General features: G+C 40.6%; 1 protein-coding gene across 1 annotated transcript in view; it reads left to right on the top strand.

Annotated features, from left to right (window-relative positions):
• The window catches only part of LOC117243287 (protein gooseberry-neuro-like), a 28,153-nt gene extending 7,462 nt beyond the window's left edge, over positions 1-20,691 (top strand). Inside the window, exons 3-6 of the mRNA XM_033510647.1 lie at positions 4,004-4,115; positions 18,413-18,609; positions 19,265-19,689; positions 20,281-20,691. Coding sequence (XP_033366538.1) covers positions 4,004-4,115; positions 18,413-18,609; positions 19,265-19,689; positions 20,281-20,509 — 963 coding nt within the window. The 3' untranslated portion in view covers positions 20,510-20,691. The remainder of the gene's footprint in view (positions 1-4,003; positions 4,116-18,412; positions 18,610-19,264; positions 19,690-20,280) is intronic.
• The last annotated feature ends 242 nt before the right edge of the window (positions 20,692-20,933 follow it).

The following is a 20,933-nucleotide window of genomic DNA, read 5'->3' as shown; positions in this document are numbered from 1 at the left end:
GCGGCGTTTTATCTCGACACCTTGAGAAATCGTAAGCATCACCATGCGAACAGCCATGTTCCGGCTGGAACTCCGCGGAAGATAATAATTTCCTCGCTGAATGTTCGATAGAGAGGACAGTTAAAAAAAAAAGAAGAGAAAGAACGTGTAACGCGATTATACGAGGGCGTGAATCGTGTCCATGGCGTATAGGCTTCCAATCGTTCGTATTCGTAGGGATGTGAGATTGATATTAATCTTGGAACGCTTCGAGTATTATATGTATATTTTCATAGTTATACTCGTGTCATGTGATCTTCGAGCAATCGTGTGACCAGCTGTTGCGTTATACCTGTCACACGCCCCTGTATTTTAATCCCAGTGCAGAACTCCGTGTTCGTAGTTCAAGCGTTGCCAAAAATTATCCCGCTGAGTGGAAACTACCATCGTTGGTCTGTTGTCTATCATCGACACGAATAAAAACATGGCTTTCGAAACAGGAGGATTTAAATCATCAAACGAATTTTTCGAATAACGTGCCCCGCCTGGTTCGATCTAACATTTGGTCACCGCTACAGGCTATTTCTACAGATAGTTCGAGACATTTCTACCTGATCAGTATCGCCCAGCAATCGACTTCTACCGAAATCACCGTAACGGAAATTCGATTAGCAAAAGCTGGATCAACGCTCTAAGAACATCCCTCAAGCTTCTAAGGTAAAATGAATACACGGCATGTTGCGTTCCCCGAAAACCATAGTCGCAGTTCGCGAACACCCAGAATTCAAAGGTGGCCGAAACGGGACCGGACCCGACCGCTGAAACCACTGATCGAGATATTCGGGTAGCGGTAGCACTCGCCTGGTAACATGAAAAAAAAAAGGCAGAACCAACCCCGCATATCTCTGCCGCGACGAAGATAAGGATCGCTATACGGTTCTCAATCTACGAGATGCCCAGGAAAAAATTCCATCCCTCCATTCCGTTTCGTCAAAACCAACGAAACCAATAGAACCGATCCATCGCGGAACCACGTGGTACAACCCAGGGCGATCGTCGATAGAGAGATAAATCCTTGGATGTTGGAAGAGGAGAAGGTTGCAGCTCGGTATACGCATCCTGCATAGGATCGACCGAGACAAAGAGAGGCAGAGAAGGGCAGGAGAGACGGGCTACGCGTGGAGGCAAAGCTGAGAGGCGGAGGACGAGGCCGAAAGAGGAAAAACGGTTTCGTGAACGCGTACGCCGTTGCAGAGTCGTGGAAGCGGGCGGTCGTGGCCGGCATTAATACGGCATTTAATGTTGGAAGGAGGCGTTCCTGGTGCCGAAGACCTGGGGCGGCATTCATCCTTCTTCATCCACCTTCTTACAACGTTTCTCTGCTCGTTCTTCGACAGAGAGGTTCGTCTCTCTCGCGCTGTCATCGCCCCGGACCTAAAGCCTCGACCGCCACCAACGGGCACAAGGATCGTTATTGTTTCTGAGATCGCCGATCCGAAAGATAGCCATCGACACCGGCGACCCTCTTTTTCGCTTTTTTCACCTTCCATCCCTTTTTACACCGACCCGGCTCTTTTACTCTTCTCGTCAGGCCTCCACCTTTCTCTTCATCTTCGTCGAATATACAGTCGAGGGCAAAAATAAGCGGACAGGTAGCGGGAATAGGTATTAACAAGTTTTCAATCGTTTACGAAATAATCTATGCACTAGTAAGATACATAGCAAACGAAACTCGAATACATAACACTAAGTAGTTGTTCGTTTAAAATTCATCGATACCTTGTTCCACTACCCTTCTTCCACTTATCTTTGCTCCGACTGTATGTATAGGGATGCGGTTCCTTCACCTCAGACCTAGGACGCTCTAGCCTCTTCTATTTTATTTGATCTCTTTTTTATTTCGATATATTCCTCAGGAATCTTCATTCTTCCCTCCTCCTTCCTTTATTTTGTTCTGCCACCATCGATTTCTCGGTTTTCCTCGCGCTCCCCTTTAACCGTGTAAGATTTCGGATTATCTCTCGGGCTTCGTCGATGAGATAAGGAAGATCGATAAGCGGCGATATGGCTTGCAGATTTTCACAGATTTTCAAGATGCCGCCGGGTATGCGAGGTAATATGTATATGAGTATCGGCGTTTCGTTGCGGAGGTTGTGCGTGGTAGTAGGTCGGGATCTACGCTTCGTGAAGCGATAGAGGCATCGAGAGATTAAAGATCAGACGCTGTTTCGGCTTAGCATTCGTAGAACGCGTCGATCGAAGAAGGATGATTTTGTATAATATCGAGAACTATGACATTTTGTAATCAAATATTTAGAATATATACCTATAGTGTATGGTATACCCTATGGTATCCTGTCGTTTCACTATGAATATCAAAGATCTTCCTTCTCGTTCCTACGCGAAATCATCGTCATTTTTTATAATACGTATCGAAGTGTTTGAACAAATGGAGTGTCAATTAGGCATTTCTTGCTTTATATCGACGATGAAGGTATTTGATAGAATTTTAATAACTCAATTTGTTTTGCAAATGAAAAATGTGTTCTGCGAATTAAAAACTCGAACACTTTTATGGCCATACCCAACTACTGTTGCTATTATAATCGAAGGCTCTGTAATTTGCGCCTCGCTCGATTCACGCCTCTACTCCAGGAAAACGTTTATCGACGTTTATAGTCTATAAAATATGTCCGCAGCCTGTAGACGCTATTGGTATATTGATCTGTCTCAAAATTAAATACAGATTTTGTGACTATATTCATGAGGCTCGTAAAAAGGCCGTTTGGGTATGATTAACTTCTGGTAAATATTCGATTGCGATATCATAGGTTTATATCGGATAATTAGTTACATGTCACCGTTGCAAAATATACAGTTGAAATACGTAATTGATGGATTAGTCGTAAGACGATCGATAACTTTATGCGTTTCAAATAGTTGTGGTGTAAAATAAAACGTATAGGAAATTTGTTAAATACGATAATGAGACGTATTTATCATATATAATGAGACGTTCAAGTAATTATATCTACTTGTTTAAAATATTAAAATATATATATCGAATTTTCAATTTGTCGAAGCTTGCTCTTTAGCAGAATGATTTATGCGATAATTACTAATTCTTAGAACAACGTAATTATGGCATTGCTTCCAGAAAAGAGAATATTAAATTTCCACCAAGTACAGATATTTGAATAGCTTGCTGGAAATAATTTCCAAATGCCTTCTACTATATCGTCTAATCCCACGAAGATTGTTGACAAACGTTTGATAATTTACAATTTAGAATTTTTATGGAATAAAATATAACAAACAAAGCTACGCTCTTTGCCTGCGTTTAAAAACGCAGCATTAACAATTCCTTAAGTCTCCGAGTTTCTTAAGTCTTTCGACCAAAATAATCGTATCTAAGAATAAGCGGAGAAGGCTAGCAAAATTCGTAAAAGCTAGCGAATTTCGTAACACGGAAGGTGCGTACAATTTCTACAACGTTCGTTCTGACAGCTTTTTCGAGCAAATTTTCTGTGTCTCGTAGGTAAAAAAAAGATTTCACGATCTATCCAACCGTACCATCGAAGAATTCAAGCGTAGTAAATACTTGCGCATAACGGTGCACAACGCGATGTGTAATAACGCTGAATCTCAGCGGCGCAAAATGTATATTTTGCTTTGAAAATGATCGCGCGAAATTGTAGTGCAGTAGGCTGCATTTGCAAATCGCAAATGCCAGGCAAAGTGCAACCCACGGCGCGCCGGCAGCGAGCTTGCATTGTTCTCGCGAATTAGTAATGAAAATAAAACGAAAAGGAGACATTAAATTTAGGATATATAGCTGTGATCGGGTTAAGTAATGACAAAGCAGATTTTCCACAAGATATCGATGGATCTCGTTTGAAATAATATTACCAGCAGTAGAATCTCGATTATCGGCACATCGATTAAGAATGGAAGATTTATTTTGTATTTTATCGTTAAGATATTTATTCTGTTGCTAATCGTCGACGAAATTTCGTTCAAGCAGGAAGGTTTCTCAGACCCTCCAAGTGTCAGCTCCATCAGCAGGTTACTTCGCGGTGGACGACCTGGTGATGATGGGAAAAAGGACTACACCATCGATGGTATACTAGGCGGCGGTGAGTACACGATTAGAATTTAGTATATAAAATTGATTTCAAGCTTAGTGTAACTCTTTGCATTAAACAGAGACATTCGAACGATTGCTTTAAACTCATTTTCTTCGTCACACAGTTTGCGAGTACCACAAACGACAACTGGGAATATCGAACTACCAAAAATTTCCAATAACTGTCACTAGAGCTAACTACGACGTTTACTATATTTTCCCTTGCATATTCATTTCACTGAGACAACTAAAGATTCTCTTTTTTTTATTATTTAATTTGTACTTTACAATTTGTCCAGCTAGACATTTGGTAAATTTGTCTAACTTAATTGCTGAACAACATGTGGGATACCATCTTCGGGTTTGTTTACTTTATTTCTTCAGTGAGGTCAGTAGGATGTTTTCTTTTTACTCTTCTTTCTATGAGTGTAAAGATTCCCTTGACAACAAAAATCCTCGCCACATCATCCGTGCAATTTTCCTCTATCTACTTCGCCAAAGCAATCAAGCTATCGAAGATAATCTCTACGACAATCTTAGCCCCAAACTCGAACCTCGCTACAGAACAATCGTCTCAAGATTCGATCGCATAACTGAAACGCGAACATCGCGATTCCATAAGATACAGAAAGATACAGCGTCGTAGGACGTGGCGCGCGTCATCGACGTGTTAATTATTCATCTGGCCGGAGGAAGGAAAAACGCGTGGATAGAAACTTAGAGACAGAGAATGACGACGAGTGATAAAACGTAAAAAAGAGAGGACGTGGTAGCGATGCGGGACGATATCGCGAGGCGAAAGACGAAAAGAAAGAAGAAAAACACGGCCGCCGATCCATCGTCGGAGGGCATCAAGAGCTTTTAACCTCTGCTGTATCTACGAACGAAGTTTGACGTACGCGAGCGTGTGTACAGGACTTTAAGTCCGGTCCTACGTCGTCGGTTAGGCCAAGTTAGTCCGAATGAGCCGGGAAGCCTTCAGGATTTAATCTTCGGTGGGCGTGAGCAGGATTAGCCAGGTTGCCCACACGTCCGACAAACGGATTACAGGAGTGTCAATATCTTACGGGGCACGCATTATCCCTCTTCTTCTTCGTCTTCTTCGTCTTCGTCTTGTTCTTCTCCTTTCTTAGTCTTTCTCGTCGTTTTTCTCATTTCATTCGCGATCCGTGCACTCCCCTTTTCGAGACTTCCTTCTTCAAGTTCTGAAGGATTATTTTTGCCCGTCTTCCCTCTTATTCTTCTTCGCGGATATGTATCAGAAAATGGAGCAAATTACAGAGACACGCGGTGATCGAGTCGATGGTCCATCGCGGATGTTTACGTATTTAAAAATATACAGATCACGCGACAGATCTTCTTTCTCTTAGGCATATACCATATAAAATGGAGCAAATTATTGTAAATACGTATAACGTGCGAGTTAAAGACGTATATGTATTTCATAGAAAATTCTTAAGTGCGGAAACGTAGAGAATATTCGATAAGTTACCCCAATAAAATATTTTATAAACGAAATCTGTTTAAAGTCGCAAAAATATGCAAGATCGAAGAAATTATTTAATCGAGTATAATGAAAAAATAGCTAGAAAGTAACTTATTCTCAAGATAAGTGAAACGGCGCGTGAAAAGATGAAAGATCTCCAAACGAAGAAATCAGAAATTGTACGTGATCGATGTAAGAAACAGATCCTACTTACAAGTCAATTTCGTCCTGCCCATCTGATCGATCAAATAGCCAGGAAAAAGAAACTCAAGGACGAGAACGTTCCGTTCGTATGTAGCATAGAAACAAGGTATATCCTCGTCGATTAACATCCAGCGTGAAAAATACTACAAAGCCAATGTTCCCCACCAATCTGCTGCAACAAAATTCCTCCACGAGTATCAAGCACTCAAACACGATTTCAGGCGACATCGAGTCACTGCCCGTTGACACGAGGCGGGAATTTGTTTTCGTGAGTGATACAGGTAGACAAGGAGGAATTAGCGGTACAGGTGTTCCGAAGTCTTAAAAGTCGGGACCGTCAGGCGCGTTGCCGCGGTCAAGAAGGGAGGCAGAAAGAGAGACGATTGAACGTGGAGAGAGACGGCTTCTCATAAATAAAAATAGTCTGCGCGAGCGAGGGAGGAAACGGAAAGAGGACGAGAGACGAAGAAGAAGCAACGGACAAGGAAAGAGACGAAGAGGGAAGACATGGTGGAGGAAGAGACGCGCGTATACGTGCGTTTATTTTTAGAGAGAAAACGAGAGGGAAACGGGCCCAGGAGAAGAAGGTGGGAGAAGAACGGCTAGATCCTTCGATCGTGGATCTTGGAGAATGCGAGGAAAGAGGCGAGAGGCAAAGGGACTGTAGGGCCCTGCGAGGGTCCCGCGGAGATCAAACGGGCCGCCTGCCACACGTCGGCAGTGGTGCTCATTTACGGACCCCCGTAAGCACCGTGACACCTTGCAATGCAGCCTATTGATGAATAAGTTTCATGCGAGTCTCTCGACGTGTTGGCTTTCGACGGCTACGAAGAAAAGGGGCTGGAAATGAAAAGACAATGGAATTTTTTCGTTGTCGATGCAGTGTAGCTGTGAACAAGGTCTTTTAAAAATGACGAAAACGATGATTATCTTTAATCAGTTGGAAATGCCACGCCGTATTATTCTTCTCCAGCGATTGCAAAATATCAGATGAGAATTGTATCGGGTAACGTCTTCTTTCTGATAATAACGTTAACTAGAATATTCGTTGCGAGGACTATATGGAATATGAACGTAAATGGATCTGCATAATTTTCAAGATACACGACACGTTAGAACCTTCTTTGAACCAAGCGTCAGATAATAATTTATTTGGAAAGAGGGAACAAAGGTTGCTACGTCTTGTTCGCGATTCAACGCTTGCCCGTAGCAGTAAATGGAAAGAATCTAATGAAATTACGTGAATCGCTGCTAATGTTGTAGACGCAGTACCGTTAATATATTGAGCGTCGAAGAAACTGCGTGGACGAAGATCGATTAGAGCATTAATTGCCTACTCCATTGAAAATAGATCTGATCTAGCCGATGTAACGACCAGTTAGACGTGAAATGATTAATAACGGCGTAATTGTAAATATAATAATGGATATTCAATGGAAATACATCGAGTATAATTTACATAATTAGAAACAGTCATCTAATAGATAATGAAAAATCTAAATAATCCAAGAACGAATAAGCTACTTACGAATTTCAGATTGGATATGGTGTTCGACGTAGCCCTGAAAGAATAATTACTCGAATAAAAGCTACACCTCGACGTAAAGAAATATTTAAATATAATCCGACGTTTAACTGCTAACTGATCCGCAAGTACCTAAACGACACGAATATTAATAAAGCTGTTACGATTAACGTTAAAGTATGTTAATCAGATGCAACGTTGGAGATAGGGGTAAATGAATATTAATAAAATGCGAAGCGGAACAGGTGTAAAGCCATCGAGGGCTGTTGTTGAAGCGTTTCGTGAACGAAGTGTTACGGACCGCTTTAAAACTGAACCCCTCAATTACAGATATCCATCGGCATAGACCGTGCTCGAGCATTCATCGTCCCTGCAAATGACCGTCGTTGATGTTTAATACCTTTTAATTAAAAGTTAATCCATCAAACTTCTTTCTCGTGCACGGCGATCTCGCGAGAACGCTTGTAATTATCACGTTTAATCGTCGCTGGGGTTGAGCGATCGCTAAACCCAAATTAAATCGCCTAAACGGACATTTTAGAACTCAGAAATTAGCGTCCATCAATTTGCAAAATTTTTAACGCAAGGTGTGACAAACTTTCGTTTCGGTAGCTCAATCTTCTTTCGTCAATCGAACGTTGCGTAGGAATTCTTCGATTCCGCTCGCGTCGTTTTCTGATTTAATTCGAAACAGTAATGTGGGTGAATTAGGAGAAATATATGGAAAGGAGTAATTTGTTTAGGAAAGGAATAAATTATTCTCTGATATAGTGGTACAACTGCTATAGTTTACTATCGAGAGATAGTACATTCGCAACTTTTAACGTTTCTTGAACGAAACCAATGATCGTGCGGTGTTTTGAATTAGCATATCGAAATAGATACTAAACTAGCCAGTGGAAGGCACTAGAACCCATAAACTATCAATTTGCTTGTATTATAACTGCCACACCCGTGGGTGGTGCCTATGGAAATTCAACGACTAAAACATTAAAAGTGTTGAAATAAGACTGGAATCGCAACGTACAAATTTGAAGATCACAGATAGATAGGACTAAAGATTCTGTCAACGGTACCATTTTCCTTCCTGGATGCGGCGAATTGTATAGATCGCTTGCTAGCTTCCAATACCTTCACACAGTGCAAATATGTGCAGCCCATTGCATAACCATTACGATCCAAGAATCACTATCCCATGTAGCATCCTACTCGTTGCACTGTAAGTTCAAACTCACCACGCGCACAGATCCCTCGAATCTAGAAAAATATAATACAAATAGTCCGCGTCTCTGCTACCTTCGAAAACGCTTTCACTCAAATCCTAAATATCCACGCGAAGAAAATCACCGTTACGTAATATTTGCAATATCAATTACGAATGTTTGATAGAATTTCCAAGAAATGCGAATAGCAAAGGTAGATAAAATGGAAAAAGTAAAAAAGACGATTTCAAATGTCTAACTGGTAGTACAACCGCGATCAATTTTTATACGTTGTTTCACTGATGATCCGAATCGTCCGATTTTTATGCATAGTAAGCGTTTCAACGCTGGAGAACAGGGGTGTACGCGGATTCGCGCTACGCAGAGAAAGGACAATGGACGAATTCCAGCGCGGATGGCGAAGGAATACGAGAGAGCGGTCGTGATAGGGAGCACCTCTGAACGGATATACTCGTACAGCTCGGCCACGAAGGTGTCGGCCGAGTATAGGTGTCGGCAGGCGAGCAGGAATGACACGTAGCCTGTGGCTTTCTCATTCCTTCTTATTCCGTTCCTTTGGCCGAGGCCGCCGACGAGGGATTAGCCTAATGGGTCCTGCCCACCCTCTCCTTCTCTCGCTCTTCTCTCTTTCTCTCTCTCTCTCTCTTATTCCTTTCCACGTGTGTTATATGTATATCCATTCCGATGCTTTACACTTTACACCACCTCCGACCTCCTACGTAATCAGAACCAACCGACCCGATGAGCAACGCCGCTAAGTGATTCACAATCAGGTTTATTGATTGTATCGACGATCGACGCGCCGCTGAGAATTCGAGACATTGATTTAACCGATCCAACTAAGTACACTGACACGCGAAAAGAGATAGAACGTGTCATTAGGGTCTGGTACAGGTGTTGAAAATCGAGCAAATTTAACGGATTGCGAGGTAGCATAGGGTTATTTTAATCGATCTATTTACGTATTTAGTCATCGTAAAAAAGACGCAAGGCTGAGGATCCAAGGAACGTGACGAGTTACGAGGCGATAGAGGATTATTTGGGTTGCAAAGACGCTTGAGATCGAGCTAGCAACGAACGAGTTGGCTTTGTAATTCGTCGAATGCCACGTTCGAACACTCGTTAAGACTATTTAACTCGTTATTAGCGCTGTGTAAATTTATTTTTTTACGAGTACATCGACGACCATAGTTTTCTAGAAGGATAGAAGGACTTTACGAGGGTAGAATCTCTACTTGTTAGAAGTAAATCTGTTCGATAAATATTAATATTCCCGGCTGTAATTACCATAATTTCATAGCGTATTATCTTACTAGCGGAAGGTATTTTGTTGCTCGTCTGTTTACCACTTCTTACAGAATATCCGCGTGTGTTGGCACTGGTGTTTGACATCGCGTCAAACCGCTCGTAAACCTTCGGTTCATATTTTAATCACATCTGAATACATAATTTGGTAGAAATAATATAAAAGAACGAGTCGAACCGCTGCCTTAACACGGGCTACGGTGTTGTCCGGAAACAACGCTCGATAAACCTATAAGAGACACGATATTATCGCTAAAAGTATGAAATAAACGTCAATGTTCCGCTCCACGTTGATCCCAGCGAACCTTATCAAAACGATCGGGGGAAAAAAAGACAGGCGAGAGACGGTTGAGGTTTCGATGCAATGAAGCATCAACGTTAAAAAAGAATGGGAGCAAATGAAAAAGAGGTGAGGGGCGAGTGTGTCAGAATGGAAAAAGGAGCAATGTCAAAGAAAAGGAGCAGCCTGTCCGGCGTGATATCAAGCCGTGTATCTAATATGTTACGCTGCAAGCTGTTGCGGTCCTTGTCACGCGAGCATATAATCCTTTTCAGATCGAGAATACACCGACCGATCCATGTAATGGTTCACATTTGATTGTAATCTGTGAAACGGTACCTGGTAAAAACATTAATGCAACCGGGCGAGATCGAGGCGGTCGGATGAAAAGTAGTTTGAGATTACGTCGAATTGGGAAGTGTGACACTCGAAGAATCGTAGATTCGATGAAATCTTAAAAATTTCACAATATACGTTGCTCGAGCATTGCGCCACCACCAGGCAAAATGATAGCGATAAATCATTGCGGTACATGAACCATGCGAGTCGCTGCCTTCGATTAGGAGACATAGGTGCTTTCTAGGAATCGGCAATTTGCAAGATTTATAAATGCAGCTGCAGAATAACGTTTACCAAGCGCGGAATGCTCGATCGAATCGAGGAATAATTAACCGATCTTCTCAGAGAACAAACGTATCGTTCCACGAATAAAAGCAAATGTAAGATAATTAAACGTAAAGTTAGTACGAAAGAATTTTCACCCACGACGAATATTTTCGGAATTTTGCCAGCGAATACGTTAGGAATTAAAATTACAATCGCTTAAAGTTACTTGAAATAAAATGCAGAAACTCGCATGGTCGACCCTGTAAAAGCAAAGTATAAGCTCGAAGCACGGGTTCAAAATTAAAATAGAAATTTTAAATGCGCATTTCGTCGCCTCCAAATTCTTCGGAAAGATCAATCTGCTATCCAGAACGATGATCGATCTTATAATTCTATCTGCTTGGGAAACGTTGGAAGATGGAACCGTTTCGAGTCAACGTTCGCTGTGATTTCCTTTTTGCCAGGCAAAAGACGGAAACGGGCCTTAGATCCGAGCTTAAAATTCTGCCGTGCGATTTCCACCATGAACAGAGACCACCATGCTCGCGGTTAATGATCCTTGGGCGGTGACTTCTTTACAATTCCCAAGAGTACCTACGTGCCCTGATTCGTACTTGAAGAACTGCGCTATAGTGGTTCGGTCAGGTCGATACACGGGGAAAGAATAGTCGTTCGTGTTGACAGTCTTGTCCCATCGACCTCCTCTTTCTTCCCTTGCGGCCAACGCTGACAACAAGATAAATTATAGTCATCTATGCGGTTCGCTCTTTCTACGCCATTTTATGGTTTCGGCTCGATCTTGTTCACTTTACATCCACAAAATTTGATTTTCCTTTACGTAAGAGCTACTTTATCGTCGCTATATATTCGAGGAAAGATATTTTACGATGCGAGGAAAAGCGAAATTAAGAATCAACGAACTCGAAGAATTTTCCTTATTTTTCATAGGCGCGAAAGGTTCTCTGGAAAAGAAATTTCGTTACGTGAAAAGTAACGAGATATATGTGGGAAATGGAAAATGGAATTAGTAGAATACGATCAATTCTAACGGAACGTAGCTGTAGATGAAATTTATTTAACTGTTTCGAATAATCAGACAGCGAGTTCGCGTGCGAAATTTTAAACAACGACGCATATACCAGTTTGCCATGACAAGCACATGGTTCCTTCCTCGTCTCACCACGAGGGAGCGTTGACAGGAAAATAAAATGCGCTCTCGGATGTCAACCGCTTCGCGGCTCATTGTTGGCATTTTGTAGACATTTGTTACCATTTAGGGGACCTCACACACGCTCTAAGACCCCCTAGGACCGCTGCGAGAGAGAAAGGTGGGACAGGGAGGGCCCGACTAGATTTATAACCTACGAAGGTGCGGCACCTTTTCCACCATTCAGGCCGCGATTCGACACGCGGAAAGCAAAAGGGAGGCGCAGGAAAGCGGCGATTCTCCCTACGACACAACGGATGCAGAACAGGAACCAACGTTGTTTGCTTACGGCGCGATACGTTTGCCTCGTTTTTACTGCGGGAGGGGGCAGATTCGACGCCTCCGTCGTCCTTTCGAACAGCAAAATTTTATCCTCCACCGTGATTTTCCACGATTTTCAACGACCAATCCGTTCGTTGTACGAACTTGTACGAGCTACTTGCGAAGCTCTAAACGAGCACTCGTAAGTTTCGAAAAATTGCAAGCAGCTATCGAATCGCATCGAATTAATACCGCTATAATATTTTACCAAACGTCCTACTGGACAAATTGTAAAATTTAAATAAATAAATAAAAAAAAATTGAATTAATACAAAATAGTCTTCTAACGAATTAATACAAAAATCCGAAGCGGATTCGAAGAGAGTAGCAGAAGAATGTGGTTTTGAGCGGACGAAGAACTGCCATGAAATTTACCGCTTGCAAAATTTCCGCTAGGGATTCTTATTGTTGATACTGTTTTTCCTTCGAAGCTGCTAAGAGAAATTTCGCTCAAAATCGACGATTCTTCGATCGTTCTATTCGAGCTTGCTCTCGCGACGAGAATACACGGACAAGACGTTCATCGATATCCACGGCACATGATCAGAAGCTGATATACGACGTTGGTTGACGCACGACAAATGCCTGACCAGTGAATTACTCGCTTCACACGGGACGATCTCCGGCTGTCGGTCGGGTTTACTCGTTGATAGGCACAATCAATATCGGCCCTCAACCGAGATGAAAAGAGAGGCGATTGGCTGAATAGAACGCGTGAAAAGATGCGTGTAATCAATTAGAGAGGGCCGCGAAGTCGAGAGCAAATATCTCTTTCGAAGCAACGTCATCCTGAAATGTGCTGGTCAGCATCCCTGCTGAGCAAAGTCCTGTACGTTTACATATGAACGAGAGACTGTTGCGCCGTATAACGAATCTCGATATCTGTGCACGACCGCTTGCAACAGTTGTAAATGGCTAGATAACTCGTCACCTACGTACGCTTCTTCTCTATGGCTTCGGTGTAAAGTAAAATCGTTCGCACTTTGACGTTCCTGTTCAATCTTCGGCATGAGCTCTATTGATTTTTCACAAAACACTTTGACTGCCACGTTGGTCATATATGACCCGCCACGGTTTCTCCACGGTGGTCATTGGTCACCGAAGAGCTTCAACTTCTTACAATTGTAAAAATCGAATGAAAATTGACAGTTAGGGCATTTTGAATATAACCGATAAATAGAAGATACTTTGAAGTAAAAAATGCCCCACTGAACGATTAAACGTTTTTATTGGAACATAAAAAAAATGAGAACAAATCTTGCATCTAACGGTGCACTGTGTCTGCATCCATATCTTTGAGGGCTAATCTACGAATATTATTATAAACACAGCATAGAAAATAATCGTAAATGCTGCTTTATAATCGTATAATCGAAGTTAGAAGTGTGCACGTACCTTGCTATTACATATAGAACGAGCAAATACCGTTTACCAGTATCTTCTACGCGTTTCAACGATATATTCTGCACGTTTTGCCTATGACGAAATAACCAATGCGAATGGTTTGTTGAAATGAACGAAGCCTCGTTATAATACGTCGCTATCGACTGTTACCAAGGCGCCACGGTGGTCACCCGTGACCACCAATAAGATAAACGGTCGATCGGGGAAGAATGTCGTCTTACATCGTCAATTTATTATTATTTTGCCATTATATGCTTTGAATAAGAAAAATACTTCCGTGGCGTCCTCAGCGAAACACGTGATTTCAGCGTGGCAGTCAAAGTGTTAAATAGAATGAAAGTAACGCGACACGCGTATACTTTCTACAGAATTTGACTGCACGCCGCCCTCATACGCGAACGTTGTTAATAAACTCGCTGTAATTATCTTTATAAATTCCAATCCTCGCTTCTCGCCAATTATCCAGCTGAACAAGCTTCGAAACTGACTCGTCGTCAGCCATGCAACGAATTAAATGCCATGAAAAGTACAAACGAAAATGGAATTCAAATGGAAAAGTGCGGTTCCTCCATGGAGGAAACTCGATAAATTTCAATCTCTGCTTTCGACTAATTATACGTAATATAAAAAAGAATCTCAGAAAGTGGTGTTCCTCGAAACTCAATTATACGAAATTGAATCACGTTAAATTATACGAACATAGCGCGGGAGCTTAGCACGTCCCAATCTCCACCTCGTTCGATTAACTATACGTATAACATGATGAATATTCGAAACGAAACTGAATTAAATTAAACTATATGAATAGGGTACAGGGGGTTCTCTTAAATTCCACGATCTCTTTCCACGTACCTTCAATTAACTAAGCAAGAGGAAGCTTGAAAAATACCGTTGCTCCAAGTTAAATTAATTTTTACTATTATCGAAGTTCCAATCTCCGCTTTTAACCAGCTACGCGTATAACAAGGGGAATATTTGAAAATAATGATTCTCGAAATTGATGTAAATTGAATTAAATTAAGTTATATAAACGAAGTACGAAAAAGCTTCTTAAAAAGCTCCGCTTTTGTTTAACGAAGCAAAAAGAAGGAAACTGCGAAAGTGGCGTTGCTCGAAATGAAATTAATTTAAATGAAATCACAGCCACGTAGTATGAAAGAACATAGCGAGTTCCAAGGTCCGCTTTTAACTAACAACGCGAGAAGAAGAAGCTTGGAAAGTTGCGTTTCTCCATTCGATCCGAAGGCTACCGGTCGCAAGAGTAAAATTTCCCGCGTTGGACACGAACGACAGAGGAGACTCGGTGATCCCTTTGGCGGCACCTTTGCCGGCCCGTACGCATTTCTTCTATGACAAACGGAAGAATGGAAGAATGCTTCGGAGACAAGTTGCATTTACAATAAAGCCGACGGACACCCGGTTTAAATTCCTGTCACCTCGTAGTGGGACACCGCGGACCAACTCGGACAGACCAAAAAATGTTCTTCGATATTTCACCATGACGGCACATTAAACCCACCACGATCATCGAGACGCGTACGTTTCATACACTCATTGGATATTTAACAACGACTAGGATCGCCTTATAAGGACGATCCTGAAATTTTTCTAATAACCCGAGGTGAAACGAAATTGTCAAACTCGAGGATCGGAGATTGTTTAGATTTTTCTTGCTTTTTTAGCTTCTTATTGGTTTACAATGTTATTGGATGCGTTTCTGAAATTTTTCTTTATACCTCACAATTATACGCTATTATAGTTACTGAGATATCCTGCCTAATTTTTTACTCTTTACTATTCCTGATAGAAACAACAATTCATTAAGAACAATTAATTCTAAATTTATTTCTTGAATACGGTCATTTCTATAAATAAACGATGTTTTTCCTAATATCTAGAAACTCGTCTCGTATACTTTTCCAAAACATATATTATCCTATTCGTTCATTTTACTTCAATAAATCTTTAGAAATGGTAACAAAACGTAGAAAACCACAAAGGTACCGACATTGTGTCATCGAGAAAAAGGGAATCCTTTTGCTTGAGAAACGGCGACGAGTCATGTTTTGCCTTTTGGACAGTAGAACCTGTCTCGAATCGTTTGCCATGCTATGAACAATACCCTCTTTTCCTGTGGTTTTCACTTTGTGCCTGGGAGCGGCCAAGCCTGCGACAGAAGTGTGCAATTTGCCTGTCGAATTCCCAGCGGCGGTCTTTTGAAGTGGCTCCACTTTCTGGAGGCCGCGTCACATTTGTCAAATTTTGATCCCTCTTCTTTGCCAAATATTACTATCTTTTTCTGCACGAGGAAAAAAATCTCTGCTTCTAACATTCTTCTTTGGAATTTTAATAGAATTTTTTAGAATTCACAATGGAGATTTATAGGATACTGTCCTCCATATCGTATTCTTTAAAAATTGCTTCGCCTTGAAACTTCCATAAGGAAAATCATACAGCGAATATTTATTTATTTCATATTTAATTATTTCAATACAGCCTGAATACGCTGTCTTTGTACTTAATTCGTTACGTAATATTATCGAAATGAATATTTTTACTTCACATATACATACAATAAGAAATACTTGTGTGGTTTTTTATTAACACTCGACTTTTGCCGAATTAGATTAATTCCACGTGATTATAGACATTTTTATAAACTGGAAATTTTACGTTGCATTTGAAAAAAGTCTAGTTTTCAAGTAATTGAATATTATCCAAAAAAATTACTCAACCGATATAGTCAGCACCTATATATGCGTAAAAATTTGTACGTCTCTACAGACGTATATCGAAATTCGAACGATACAAGGAAGAAAATTATGATTCTAGCTAGGAAGACGCAATAGCAAAAGTTGACAAAGTAATCCGCCGAATTGGATTACTTTTATTACAACTTGCGCATGTAGAAACACTATCTACAGGTATGTTCTGATAGACGGCAGTGAAAAAATGAAACTAATTTCCGTCCGTTCTGTCCTGATTCTGACTCTTCCCTGATTCTTTCCGTTTTGATAAAAAATATTCATCTCAATACAAAGTTTAATAATATTTGTTCCTGTCGTACGCTGTTGTGTTTCTTACCTGCGATTAACCAGGTACTGTCATCTATCGAAGGAAGAGGCAGCATGGACTTGGCAGGTGTAAGAGTAGGTGGCAGCACTCGTTTGATCGCAGCATTCAGCACTCACCCAGAACCAGAAACATCCAAATTGTCTTTCCTCCCTCGATTTGATTCTCCACACTTGATATGCCGATTGTTAAATACCTCTTGCTCGTTGTATCGGTGATTTTTAAACTGTGGTTGTAATAATAGAAAATATAATAATATAAGTAATAGAATAAAACAATGCGTACAATTAGTAATTCCAATACGTCAGAAACAAATAAATCAAACTGCATTTCCATAACTCACCTTACCCAAATCCCTTCCAGGAATCACACTGGGAGATCAAAGTGCGTCACGCAAAAATTCTTTCCTTCAGAAATCTTCTTTCATCGACGCAAACAACACTCGGGAGAACATTCAAGATGTCTTCTCTTTTTCAATTCAATACTCGAACCAGTAATGCCAATTTTCATATCCTCTTACTCATTGTATTCATGATTTGTAAACTAAATATTCTCTTCGTATTCTTTAAACACTTCCTTCGTATTTATTCGGCCAAATATAAGAACGTAAACAGCTCGTGCATCCATTTCTCTCAATGGCAGTAAAAAGCACAAGGATATATAACAATATACGGATCACGAAATAAGCCAATAAAGATGACCATTGCGATCAATCGAAGCACAGTTTGCCCCTAAGTCGACTCTCTATTGTATCATCGATTGTCCGCTATTATCGTTCAATCGAGCGTCCAGAAACGAGGCCCATTGTTGGATCGAGGATCGATTCCTCGTGGTTGAGGTTATTGAAATACTGTTCTTCGCTTCCATCGAACGTGTCCAACGAATCGTTTGGGTAAAACGAAATCAGAGCTCTGGCACGGTCGATTTCATCTTCAATCGCTGACGCGTTTCGCGTGCTCTTTTAACTGGTAGAATGAATGCAAAAATAAGGAGAGAAGTCTGTTATGACAGGACACTATTTACGTACCTTTGATGGGGATTAGTTCTCCTGATGTTTGCCTACCTGCGGATTTGTTTCGTGAAGCGGAATTAAATGGCGTGAAAGCTGCAGACTGTTTCAGGGAACGCGGAGAAATCGTTCGATTCGATTTCGAGAAACCTATGAGTATGAGAATTTCTTCTTTCGATCTTGGAAGGTTATGTTTTTTCCTAGTTAATATCCAAATATATTTTCTTTAATTATCTTCTTAAATAATTACATTTATTTAAGTATTAAATAATTAAGTATTTACAGGTCTAAGTACTACTGTAGATAGTAGGAACTATTGTATTTCTTACCTTGATAACACGATATGAAAATCTTGTGTTTGAATCTCGCGCTTCAAAAATTGTACGTGTACGTAACTTTTACTATGTATTAATGATCCGATCGATAATCGATCAATCGATTCTCGCGCGATTAATTAGTTAATTAATTAATTTCAAAGTTCGTAAAAGCATTATATTCTGATATATATTGTATTTAAAAAACTAAGAATAGGTAGGTATATCATTTAGCATGTAAATTGCGTATCGTTGAACATGATTCACTAATCATAAAGCTGCATCGTGGCTCGAAATTAATCCGTATAACGCAGAGTAAATAAGATGATAGCATGATTCAACGATCCACAGGTCGTTGTGGTGATGAATCCGATACGGAAAGCGAACCTGGAATTCCTCTAAAGCGAAAGCAACGGAGAAGCAGGACGACATTCACTGGGGAACAACTAGAACAACTGGAGACAGCGTTCCAGCGTGCTCAGTATCCGGACGTTTATGCTAGGGAAGAATTGGCTCAGAGGACTGGTCTCACGGAAGCAAGAATTCAAGTGAGTCTCATGCCTTTTGTCGAGTATCCTGACAATTTACCCTTTTTGCGTTTAGTCGTGCGAGGAACGTGAAAATTACTGAGGTATTCAAGATATACATGTATATTCACAGAATGCCTCGTATGGTTAAAATAAATAGTACACTTTGAAAGAGATTCAAATGGAAAGCTAGTTCCTTGTTACAGGGTGAGTTATACAATAGCTGAACGAAAATCTTAAATTATGTACTGAATGGAAATATTTCAATTTTAGGAATGAATAGAAGGATGTTTGTTCAATTATATTAGGTCGAGCAACGAGTTTATTCGCATTTTTTAAAGAAGCACATGAAGATGTTATTACATTCATCGTACAATTTAAAATTTCTATTTTTTTTCTTTTTTTTTTTTTACTTACTAGAAAGTATTACAAATATCAAATTTTCCTGGGACGACTCTTAATTAGATTTTTTATTCGTTAATTAAAAAGAATACCTTGCTACTTTAAACACTACGTCGACATTTATACAATGGCTACAAGATATATTGACACACCATTGTATTTTTCGCATAATTTAATCTTTCATATCACTACAAATATTTGACTATGAAAATGAATTGACTATGAAGTTCTATACTCGATATTTGAATCAAACTTTACACACTTCTAATTCTAGGTGTGGTTCAGCAATCGCAGAGCGCGACTACGAAAGCATGCAGGAAGCATAGTTCACTCGGTAGCAAACTTGCCATTGACTCCCTGTCAATATGCGAGCCACGAGCTTGCGCAAATACCACAGGTCCCTCAAATACCATCTGGAATAACGCAAGTTCCAACCACGTTGCACCATAGCCCAACGACGTTGCAACAAGCAAGCACCGCTGTTCATCAGGTTCCAGGAACCAATGCACAGATGTCAACCACCACTTCCGTGGCCCAAGTGCCTTCCACGATCGGTAGTGCCCTTCAAGGACACGCGGTGTCGATTTCGGGACATTTGAGTTCTTTACAAGGACACGCAATGCAACTTGGACAAGTACCGACGATTCAGCCTCCTGCGGCTCACGGGGCACCTACGACCCTCTCTCATAACCCTGGTGAGTTGTGTTATATTATTGAAATTTCGTTCTTCTTTTGGCAATATTATTTTTATTTACTATTTTTATTTATCGAGCCACTCCAAAGACAAATTGATCAATTCTATTTTTTATAATGTTCGCAATTTCACATTATCCATAATAGTCAGGTACGTACATGATTAGTAGAGTGCGAGAACCCGTGCAGGAACTCGACAATTTCAGCTGCCCGGTACTTGAATCGCAATTGGTTTGGTTGGCTTGAGGCTGTAATGAATTGAAAAAATCGTTTACGGATAGTACATAGTGAGTAATACGTGGTGCGAAAATTAAAATCACAGCGAATTAGATACAATTTTTTGTGAAAACTTCCAATTTTTATTATCATCTTTTTCTGTGCACTTTTTATGATTGGTTGAAGAGTATCTTTGGAAATTTTCTCACAGCGATAACATGTACCTTGAATTGAACCACCTTCTTGGAAAAAGTGCAATACGTTTAACAAAAATTATAATTTATAAATTAATGTGTACAATCTTAAATCTGCTCGCATTCCGTGCAATTTTAATACTTGAGACACGATAATGAGCAACGACGATGACCCAATTTCAGGAAGCACCGATTGGTCCAGGGCGCAACTCGGCTGGGGACAGTTCAGTCACTTCCAAGGTGAATATACGTCGAGTCATTCGAGTCATCAACATTCCTCGCACGCGAGTCATGCTGGTACACCGTCTTCTGGTACCGGGAATTCTGCATCGGCAGCGGAGTGGTACGACCAGGGCTACGATTATTCCCAACACGCTCAGTTGAACTATCATCGAAGCGTGGGCGGCATATTTTAACGGACGATGATTGCATGGGCATTAGTAAAAGTCAGTTAGGTATCGATCGACGTTTTATTGCGCATTATGGGTTTCGCCTTCTGGAGAACTTTCCGGTTCTCCATCTTCTTCTTCAATAATCCCTGTGAGTTTAGCAAGTTTGCTTTGTCTTTACTTTAGACAGTCGAGATATCTGAGAAATATAAATAAGGAAAATGGATAAAGGTGGATTTAGATATGTTCTGCTTGTCTCTTGTGGTCTTCGAGTTATATTGTACATTTTGTAAATAATGCAAGATAGAATGCGGCATTTACACTGTTGAGCAAGAGTTTTAAATCGCTGTACATTCCAAAGAATGACAAAGCTTTCAACAGAGTTCTTAATGAAGAGTAAGCGACGTGGCAATATGTTGGCACAATACGCATTTTAGTGCTGTATTAATAT

This window comes from Bombus vosnesenskii, unplaced genomic scaffold, assembly GCF_011952255.1.
Source record: "Bombus vosnesenskii isolate JDL3184/JDL3185 unplaced genomic scaffold, Bvos_JDL3184-5_v1.1 scf7180000013265, whole genome shotgun sequence".
NCBI classification, from domain to species: domain Eukaryota; kingdom Metazoa; phylum Arthropoda; class Insecta; order Hymenoptera; family Apidae; genus Bombus; species Bombus vosnesenskii.
Note: the sequence above shows the minus strand (reverse complement) of the source record. Positions and strands in the feature narration are given on the sequence as shown.